The sequence below is a fragment of the Sciurus vulgaris genome (genome assembly GCF_902686455.1).
Source record: "Sciurus vulgaris genome assembly, chromosome: 15".
In the NCBI taxonomy this organism is placed as follows: Eukaryota; Metazoa; Chordata; class Mammalia; order Rodentia; family Sciuridae; genus Sciurus; species Sciurus vulgaris.
In genome coordinates, this window is record NC_136476.1 from 71,242,924 (window position 1) to 71,253,620 (window position 10,697).

General features: G+C 46.6%; 1 protein-coding gene and 1 long non-coding RNA gene across 3 annotated transcripts; one reads left to right on the forward strand and one right to left on the reverse strand.

Moving 5' to 3' along the window:
* Positions 1-313: 313 nt before the first annotated feature.
* On the forward strand, positions 314-10,407 carry LOC306645044. 2 transcript variants are annotated; one of them, XR_013759518.1, is made up of 4 exons: positions 314-797; positions 2,229-3,120; positions 8,566-8,689; positions 10,348-10,407. It is a non-coding gene; the product is annotated as an uncharacterized lncRNA (long non-coding RNA). The 2 variants fall into 2 exon arrangements; XR_013759519.1 differs by lacking the exon at positions 314-797 and having other exon boundaries at positions 1,830-3,120.
* On the reverse strand, positions 5,856-6,626 carry LOC306645462 (calcineurin B homologous protein 1-like). The gene has a single exon (XM_079113341.1). It carries the CDS (start codon positions 6,477-6,479, stop codon positions 5,892-5,894), a length of 588 nt encoding a protein of 195 aa, XP_078969467.1. The 5' UTR covers positions 6,480-6,626; the 3' UTR covers positions 5,856-5,891.
* Positions 10,408-10,697: the final 290 nt, after the last annotated feature.

Sequence of the window (10,697 nt, forward strand, 5' to 3'; positions counted from 1 at the left end):
GTCAGAGCCTGCCTGGCCCCAAAGCCTGCCTCAAACCCTCAAGTTCACTCGAGCTGAAGATTGAAAACCTGCGGTTGGGTCTGAGCCTTTCCTTTCTGGCCTTGTGTCCTCGTGTGAATCACGAGGGTCCCGGTCCTTCCTTCCCCTCCCTGCAGTACGGCCGTCTCGAAGACCCAGCGAGATGATGTAAGAGCTTTGTGAATGGGAACAGGCTTGGCAGAAGGTCGGGCAATTCCCGTTAAACAGCTCCGGTGGTCCCCGGGGCCAAGTCTGGAATTCAGATACGATGGACAGACTGCCCGGGACACAGTGAGTCACAGCTGTGGGCGTGAATGATTTCTGTTTCAGCCCGCCATTTAAAGCATTAATAGGAATGGATGTGAAAGGCTAGTGCCTGCCCATGTGGCTTTTTGAAAGCTCCATTTGCTCTCAGCCTGGAGGGGGCCCATTCTCTGAGGCGCCCCTGCCCTTTCCATCAGTCTTTGGTGGCAGTCTATGTCCCAGAGCCTGAGGACATCCCAGAACCCCCTCAGAAAATGTACTGGCCACCCTTGCCTGGATTCCTAACCTCTGAACACCCCTGAGTCAGTTTGGACTTAGGAGTTGGTGTGGACATTCTCCTGGGCAGCCATAACATCAAAAATCCCAGAGACAGAAGAGGGATTGAGAGGGCAACTGCTGAAGAGCTTTCCTGGCCTTAACAGAGTGGTGAGCAGCACGCCCCCCACGCAGTCGGGGAAGCCAAGGCCCCTCGAGCCCACTCTGGCCTGGAAGATGTGCGCACCCACATTCGCCGGGTAGTCGAGATGGGAATGAGATGGGCCAGTGTACCTGGTTGGTTTGCGGGGAAGGCCGTGTCCTCTGGTGGGTGCGGACAGGGAGTGGGCAGCTGGGCCTCTGTGATCTGCTTGGGGCTGCTGAGAACAGGCCGCTCCCGTGGCCCTCTCTGTTTGGCCCCTTTGATCAAAGTGGAAAACTTGTGATTGTGGAATAGAAGCTGTGGGTGTTGAAAAATAAAGAGGCTTTGCTTGAAGTTCAGGTCTTCCTGAAGACCCATGGGGCTGAGAAGGGCAGCGGAAAAAAATGTTCTCTTACAGTTACCCATTTTGCATACAGTACCGCGTCCTGGGAGGGAGGGCTGACGAGGGGGAAAATCACGCTTTGTTTTTACTCAGAACCTTCTGAACAGTTGAGATTTTCAGATCAGTCTCTGGTGGTTTCTGGGCCGGATTTTGCTCCTTCTTCCCTGTCCCTCCTCTACTCACAAACCTTCTATGGCTCCCTATTCCCTGTCCCCACTATTCTAAACTCCTTTCTGTCTAGCCAGAACCTGGCCCAGCTAACCTGGCAGTCTATCCCCATTGCTCACTGGCTCCTTTCCTCTTGGGCTCAAGTCAACTGATGTGCAAATGGAAGGAGTGTTTACAGAGTTTCTTGTTGAGTGATTTTTCCAATCCTTTCTGGAAGCAAAACCGGGCAGGGAGTGTAAAAAAAATGTAAAAAAGCAGAACTGGTCTGGCTGTGGCAGAGGCAGGGTGGGAGGAGGGCTGAGCCCAGTCTGGTCATTCATCCTCTTCTGGCCTGGAGTCTCTCCAAGATGAATGAAATTTGGAAATTGGTGATTTAGACTAAATATCTCAGCTCTCGAATGAGGAAACTGAGACACAGAAAAGGGAGTAACTTGAGGGAGCTCACAAGGCGATGGAGAGCGGCGGGGTTGGTGCCCGCTGCTCCTTCTTGGGCCTCTCTGCTACTATCCCAGGCTCCTCTGGACTTCCTTGCCTGCTTTTCTCACTTTTCTATGCTTTGATCCTTGCAAGCCCCTGCCAGCCTGCTTCACCTCCTCTGGGAGGACCTGCCCAGATCTTTCCAGTCCACCCGCACGCCCGTGGGAGCCCGTCATCTCCATGCCACATCACCTGAGAGTCTCATTATCCGCTAGTCTCAACACAGGACTGTCCGTTTTGTGAGCACGCGAGTTTTGCCTTCCTTAGAGGACCCAAGTCCCTGAAAGTACTCTGCACCCTCTCAGCCTTCCGTTTCTTGCATCCCGCTCTGCATTATGTGGTGCTGGACCTATGAAGGGCCAACACTCAGTCAATGCTTGTGTTGACTTAGTGTTTCTGGAAGGGGAAAGTTCTAGAAGAGTGGATACAAAGGAATTAATTGTGTGATGGCATTTTAAACTCTCACTTCTCCACTTCCCCTTCTTCCCTGTCCTTCCCCAGATGGCTTACCTGACTGCCACCAGGCTTTCAGTTCCAGCATGCCCTTGTGAGGTTGACCACCTGCCTCCTTTCAGCCTGCAATTTGTGGCTAAGCAGTGGTGCCAGCACCAGACACTTAGGGGACAAACCAAATTGATCTCTCATTCCCTCACCAGGGAACCCCGTTTTGAAACACTGCAGAGAAACCAGCTCTGGACCCCCTTTTGTAGCTTCCCCATACAGTGGGCTGTGAGATGTCCATCATCCTGACAGTGGTTCCCAAAGTGTGGGCCCTGGGCCTGCAGCATCATCAACAGCATCAGCTGGGAACTTCAAGACCTACTAGAAATACCGAATCAGCAACTTAGGCTGAGGTCAAAGAATCCTAACAAGAACCTCAGGAATTCTGAAACCACTTGAAAAATGCTGATTTAGGGAAATAGCCTGTCTGAATTTCAGAATGTTATTCCCAGAAAACTTCTCGGCTGGACTCTGGCCTTCGGGCAGGTAGACTACCCCACCGTTGTGGAGATGAGAAAGCTGAGGTACAATACAGTTATGCTCCAGGGTCGCGTGGCTGGGCAATGTTGGTATGAAGACGGGCTTTTCTGTTCCTCGACCGAGTCATCTTTCTAACTTCAGAGATGGCTGTGGGCTCTAAGAGTGCTGGTGCTTAAGAAGATGGAGATGCATCTGGAATAAGATGGAGGTGATTTTATGCATCAACACATCCCTTGTGGCAATCACTGTATGTGGTAGAAAGAAATATTTAAAAACACTGTTGGTGCCTGTGAGAGAAGGTCCTACTCACCCAGGGTGTGTTTAAGCAACAAAACACACAACCAAAATGACTTTTGAGGTGGGAGAGCCCTCAGTCCTGCTGGGCCTGACTCAAGGAGAATGGACTTTGGAGGTGAGCCTCCATGACACTTTTCTGATAGGCCCCAGGAAAGAGGGGGTGGAGTAGGAAGGGGGGCAGTTTGGAGCAGGGTCAGTAAACTATGGCTCGTGGCCTAAATCTGGGAGTCACCAATTTTTGTAAGTAAAGTTTTATTTAAACACAGTAATGAACATTTTGTTCTGCATTTCACTGCAGTGGCAGAGATGAGTTGTTGCAATGGGCCTATTAAATCTAAAATATTTTCTATTCAGCTCTTTACAGAAGTTTGAGTACTCAAGAAACTCAAGGCAAGATAACCAAATGGATTTGGGGAAACAACAGAATGTGTTTCTGAAGAATGCTCTAAAGAATCTTCACCAGTGCCTACACGGCTAGCTCATTGCTTTAGTGTAAAAATATTTTTTTTTGATTTACTAATTGTAGAAAAATTATATGTACTAGTTGATGCATGATAAAAATAGACTGTTGGAGAGAACATAGGAGCTGAAAGGGAGGTGGGGCAGAAATCTCTGGGAGATAGAGATATGTTTTAAATATTGGGTACATGTGTGCATGTGTTTATAAGTTAGACATAACACTTTTATAAAGGTTTTGAGACAATTTAAAATAAATGTACAGGTATTACAATGAAAACCATTAGCATAAGGTAAAGGAAAGGAACCCAGATAAAAATGCAGAGAGTAAAATGAACGTGCTAAGAAATCCTGGCTGAAGACAGTTATGGGGTTCAAGCAAAACATGCACATATGAGCTTCCTGGTGACCAGAGCAAAAAAGAATATACATGGGATTGCATAACTCTTTCATCATAAAAAGCAGATGAGTTCAAAGGAAAAAATAAATACTTTGCTGTTTTGAAATATATATATATATATATATTTATTTATTTATTTATGTTAACCACAAGTATTTATTGATGGATCGAAGAATACAACTGTAATGGGACAATAAGGCACAACTGTGGATTAGAAGTTTGCTATACAGCCAAAGGAGGGGGGAAGCCATGATCTTAAGAACTTTTTTAAAAATGCACATCAAGGAGACTCTGAAGTACCTCTACAGAGATCAGTATCAGACAATTTTTTCCTTTTATACAATTCCTATATTACATCACTTGATCACAAAAACTGACACTTAATGAAGAATTTCTCATTCATTTATACTTAAGCCATCCTGCCTGTTCCCCACCTTTATCCATTCCTTTGTAGTGATATTTTTTAGCAAGTCCCTTCCTAAAGACTTGTTCACACATCTTGGATAGTCTTCTGAAGCAAGGAAACAAGCAAGCAAGCAATGAGTCAGAGAAAAATCAGCCAAGGGAAGCAACTAAATGAAGACTCACAGACATACATAGGACAGTAATGGCCAGATTCAATGAAGTCTAATGCAGCTGACTTTGGCAGAGCCATTGCTCTGGCTTACTCAAAGGTCTGTAATGCCACCTTACATTGTCTTACCAGTGCCAGACCCCTTGTTTCTAAGGGATTAGCAGTGGCCTATACAAGGAGCTAGGAAGATATTGTAACCAGGCAGCTAATGACACTATACATTCAATGCTTTGGATCAGTATGAGGGGCTGACTATGGCTTCCAGCATCAACATTTGCCAAGTGTAAAATTCATAATTTTGTGTAAAACTGATAACTGAGGACAGTCTTTAATTCTTTTGGATTCAGATAAGTTAGGCACTTCCATAACACTAGTCTCTCTACTTGGAAATGTGAAATGAAAAACATTCCAGTGCACTAACAATGAGGCATAAACCATGCTGCAGAGTGTAAATGTGGCAGGTTTCAAAACAGCAATCTTGTTCAAAAAGTCATGAAAAGGTCCACAAGCATGCTGTCAGAACAGTTATTCTGGTAGTGACAGTGTCCCAAAGCTAAGCAGACCTATAGGCATATGACTATTATCTGAACAGTCAATACTGCACTCTCAGGAGAAGCCATATAGGTACATAAAACGAGAGTCAGAGGGCAGAGGTAGAGCATCCCAGGCAAGCCACCCAGCTCAGGTGGCTCTACACTTTTCACTAAGGCCAGCTTCCGAGAAGGATATCTCCACCTAGAAGCCCTTTGATGACAGAGTAGTACAGAGGACCAAGAGAGGGTCACATTCTTCCAAGAGAAGTGTTGGCTACCAAAAAGCTCCTGGAAAGGTAACATCCTGGGGACCCATTTAAGAGTGAAGGTAGATAAAAACTGCCAGACCACCGAACTATCCTGCCAAGTCAGAAATACATTTAACAGGCATAATCTGGGGTGTCAAGTAGAACACACAGAATTTTGAGGCTCAATAAAAAGCAGGGAGGCTGAAAGACTAAGTAAGGTAAGCCAAGGTAAGCTGAGTGACAGGGAAGTAAGAAGCAAAGGACATATATGAAGGAAGCAGGAACGTGCTAAAGCCTCTCTGGAGGGAAGGCAGCATGGTACAGTCTACATCCAGTGAGAGCTTTGCTGGCTGGTTCTTGGCATGATTCCATCTCTTTCTCAAACTGGATGAATGTGTGGCATTGAGCAGCAGAACAGGGAAACATGGTATTTATAAATGGAGGACTGAAGGATGGATACTGAACAGAAAATAGACTGGGTGTACCTTTCTGTAATGCCCTGTTTATACACCAAAGGCAGGTTTGCGTAGACAGAACATATTTGGGGTTGTCATGCAACAGCAGTAGTATTTTGGGAGAAGGGGAATGATGGGGTGGAGGTGGGGTTGGTAGACAGGAGACTCTTAAGTTCCAGTTCTTAAATACTAGAAAGCAAGGAACAGTTTGGTCTGTCCTTTAGTGAAGAAATTGGATGCTCATTTTCTGTTCTACATCCACCTTCTCCAAAACCTTAACAAATTCTGTGAAAGATATAGCACTATCCCCATCCTGGTCAGCCTCCTGGATGGTCCTGTCTGCAATGCTGCCCAGCTGCTCATCTGAGATATTCACTCCAACCATCATGCGTAGCACCTGTAACAGCTCATCACGGGAGATCTTGTCATCTTTATCCAAATCATACAGTCGAAAAGCAAAGTGCAGTTTGTTGCTTCGGCTATTGAGTGGTTCTGGTCCATTCACATCTTTGCTCTTTTCATTGTCCTCAATGGGTCGGAAATGAGCCAAAGTTCTCATGAATCCACGGAAGTTTACCTGGTCTTCTCCCTCTGGAAAGAAGGCATTAATGATCCGGTCCCCCAGTGGGTTGATGGCAAGTTCTGGAATCCTCTGGAAATCTTCCCGGCTGAGAGTTCCATTCTCTCCTTTGTCCAGGCTGGTGAACCGGCTGTAGAGACAAGTGATCTGACTGTGGGAAAAGCCGGTCTCCTTCTTGATCTCCTCGAGCTCTTCATCCCGCAGTAACGTGGAGGCCCGAGACCCCATCGCTGTGCCGGGAGCTCCTCCGGGAGCGGCGGCGCCTGAAGCAAAGGCAATGGAAGGGAGGGTGGGAGGGAAGAAAGGGCTAGGGGTCAAGAAGGGAGAGGGCAGTGTTTCTACTGCGGACCCGGGAGGGAACCAGGGGTAGAGCGCGGAGAAGGGCGGCCCGGAAGACCAGCCAATGAAGAGCGAGGCCGCGCCCAGCACCCGAGACGACGTCGGCGCTAGGAGTCTATATATTTAAATAATATATTGAAAAATATATTTCGAAATGCCAATTGTAATCTATGAACATAAATCATGCCATAGCAATGAATTAGGTTAAAATCTAATTTTAACAAGTGAAAATGCTGACCCATGTAAAAAGAGCAGATTTATGATTTTCAATGATGCAGAACTTATGATAGAAGTGGAAGATTAAACAAACAAACAAAAAATAGAATTACTTTTCTGTCCTCCAGGGGCTTGCAGTACAATCGAAGAACTAGAAAACTCAAATACCTAGATGGTCCTTAAGAACCCCATTGTCCTTCCAGGAAAAGAGAGGGAAGTGAGTTTTGTGTGTGTGTGTGTGTGTGTGTGTGTGTGTGTGTGTGTGTGTGTGTGTGTGTGTGTTGCAAAGCAGAGGAAAGGTCCTTACACACTGATAAACAATGGTTACAGGGAAAGGCATCACCCACTGGACATCTGAGAGCCTACCGTGTGCTGGCCCCTGCTGAGATAACACAAACAACACCCTTGGTCTCCAGAGGCTTGTGGACAGAGGGGCAGTTAAATAAGTCATTGTCATGTAAAGCGATCGCTAGGAATGCAGATGCTTCAGTGTTACATGCACACAGTGGGGACCCTCAGCTGATCCTCATTCTCTCTGGGCTCCTTGAAAGCAACTCTTTGACAGCTACACTAGTCGAGCCAGTTTAAATCCACCACAAATTCTTAGTAGGTCATTCACTCCCTTTTAGTTCAAAATCTTTCGAACTCTCATCTTGCCTGCAGAAGCCTGGTCTTGTTTCTTTGCGAAGCTTTCCTGGCCTCCCTCCGAGCTCCTCTTCAGCCTCACTCTCTGCTCCGGGTCCACTCTCTGCTCCAGGTCCACTGCTCTCCCCTGATCACCAGCCTGCAGATCCCTCCCTGGCTCCGCCGCAGTCTTACCTTGGCATCTTCTGCCCTCTCTCACAGAGCATGCTTGCAGTTCAACTCATATGTTTTACAAGTTGCTGTTCAACTATTGTCTCTTCTCTGCCTTCCCATCTCAAGCTTCTGGGAAGAAATAGATTCTTCTCTGTCGGGTTTCACAGCACGCTTCGACCTCCCAGCGATGATAATAATTATTGAATGGTTTCGACCACTGCCTGCATTTTGTGAACCCGTATTACGTGGCAATCATATGACATTCATTGCTTCACTCAATTTACAATCATCCCATAAGTGCCGTTTAGCCTCAAAATTCCTCTTTCTCCGCATCCCAGTCCTTGCTTTTACATATATGCACACGGGTATGTCTTCAAGATAGAAACAGACAGAAACCACGGCACACAGCTGTCTAAGGGAATTGACACCTCCTGGGAATGGTCCCTGGTGCATAACTGGTGTGCAAAAGGTTTGGATGAACAAGTGTTACCTTGAAAAAAGGAGAAAGAGAGAGGTGGAGGAGAAAGATCAGAGTATATTTCAGAAGTTCTGGATCCGAGACTTTTTGAAAAGAAGATTGTCTCATTTATGAATTGCTCAATAGAATTCTTTTTTGGGGGGGGTGGTACTGGGGACTGAACTCAGGGGCACTCGACCACTGAGCCACCTCCTCAGCCCTATTTGGCATTTTATGTAGAGACAGGGTCTCACTGAGTTGCTTAGAACCTCGCTGTTGCTGAGGCTGGCTTTGAACTCCCGATCCTCCTGTGCAACAGGTGTTCAATAGAACTTTTTACATGTCGGACCAGGCCTGAATATTCTGGTTGTGCTACACTTTGGAACTTTACTGAAGGTGGAGACTGGCACTAGAAGATGCCCTAAAGCATTGTTTCCTGATGCTAGCAAAATCAGGAAACGATCTTTTCTCTTTAAAGTGGGCTTATTTTTTTTTAATTTCTAGGAAGTTGTAAGTCCAGCAGTCTTCATGGGAAGTAAAAATTGATTTATTCCTGAATGTCTTGGATACCGAGTCGACTCTTCAGGTACATTAACTGTGCAACGACACATATTTTCAGTTGTGATGGGCAAGCAAAGCTGAAACTCCAACAGAATACACCAGTTCATTTTTCATAGTAATTGTTTTTACTGGGAAGAAGAACAAAAAAGTCCTGACCTAACTTTACCTGCTGAACATCAAACTTTCAGGGGCACCAAAAAAATTAAATAAATAAATAAATAAAAGATGGAGATGGAGATTGGCAGACCAAAAATGCCAATGCGAGCATTTGCTTGATGTTCATGGGCAGTGAGTGGGGAGAGATGGGACAGCCCATGTGGGGGACCACGGGGTGGTAGAAAAGGACAAGCTGGGAGTGGAGCACCTCCCTAGGTAATGTGTCCTCAACGAAGTTCTAGAAGACAGTGGCTCTTTGGAGAAGAGTCCAGAGAAGTATCTGGGAAGTGCAGACCCCCTTCCTTCTATTCCACATCAGGCATTGGGTGAGTGTCCACAGTAGGACCGGGGTTTGCACACCGGGGTCTGCTTAGTCACCTGGAGTCTCAGTAGAGTTCATTGGTAATATGGCGACAATCATTTCCCCCTTTCCCGTGGCTAAGAGATGGATGTTAAACACCTTGGGACCCCTCCTGGTGCTCAAAGACCCTTGGTTTACATTTGTTGAAAGGATTCCAGCCTTGCTTTCATCCATGTGAAGTGTTAGAGACCAAGCTACCAAATAAGCCACAGGGCTGCAGAGCCAGAGGACACATCCCCCTCACCTACCTTCCCAATCATGGCTCCGAAGACGCCCTGAGCCCCTCCCTCCCTCCCTCCCAGGCTTCCAGGCTCTTCCCTCCTTGTATTCTCACTTGACCTTGTCCCCCTCCCCGGGTCGGGTGCCCCTTCTGCTGACTCCCCAGTTCCAGTTCTACCAAGTGCACTGAGCTCCTTTTCTTTCTGCATTCCATCCCTGTGTCAGTCCCAGGTTCTTTCTAATGACAGTGTTCCTTGTTATAGAAGGGACTACAGCCCAGGATCCCTACCCATGAATCTAGGCTAGACTGTTTTTCTTTTTAAATAGACGTAGTTTCCCATGTGTCATAGGAAAACCTAGCATTTCCTTGTTTGCATACCTTTCACTACCTCTTTCCAGGGAATGTAGACTAAATAAAAAGCAAAATTAAGTTTCTCCTTCTGAAACCAGCCCATGGTGTGGTGGACCCAGCTCGGGGTATCCTTAGCTGCTTTCTCTGTAAAGCTGATTTCCGGGTAGCCCCTCTGCCACTCAGCTCAGGAGATGTCAGTGGGGCTGAAAACCTTCCACGGGCCTGAGAGAGAAGAAGCCATCTGTCCAAGAGGCTCATTTTGCCAGTTGGGCCCAGCTGTCCGGTGGGTTCCTCTGTCCTCAGAGAGCAGTACCCGGGCATGGCTGGGACAGGCTGCTGTGGCCTTCAGCTTCTCCTCCAAAGTCCCACCTTGGGTTCCCATGCACATCCCTTAGAAGGCCAGGCCCTCCTGGCTCAGTGGACCATGGGAATTGCCAATTCTGGGGCCAACAGCTTTCCTCCCTCCTTGCTTTGCTTCGACGTAGTAGAGCTTGATGAGCACATCTGGGGGCAGAAAAATAAAGCCTAGATGTGAATAAATTCAAAACATCAGGGAAACTCGTCCATGCTGCATTGAGACTGAGAGCTAGTTAATTAGTAATAGGTTCAAATAGAAGGAGCTGATTTCTGTTTACAGATTCCTCTGGAGAACATCAGGAACATCTGACTAAGAGAAACAAAAGAAGGTAAAGGTGGGGTGGGTCTTCCCTCTACTGATCCAAGGGAGATCAGTAGAGGGAAGGGACCAAGGGGTGGAAGGCGGGAGGGAGGGGAAATGCTGGGAGCGATGTTGGCCAAATTACTTTATTCTGTTATATGTGTGCATGTGTGAATGCCTAACAATAAGTCCCATTGATATGTGAAAATATGGTAGAAATGATATGATAAAAAGAAAATATGTGCATCCGTATTGATCCTGCCTGGCATTGGGTAAGAGCTTCCTAAGAATATCAGAAACTGGCTCACTCACTACTGTGCCTGTTTTAT

Coding starts and splice junctions, on each gene's coding strand:
- LOC306645462 (XM_079113341.1), bottom strand. CDS start 6,479: ATGGGGTCTCGGGCCTCCACGTTACTGCGGGATGAAGAGCTCGAGGAG.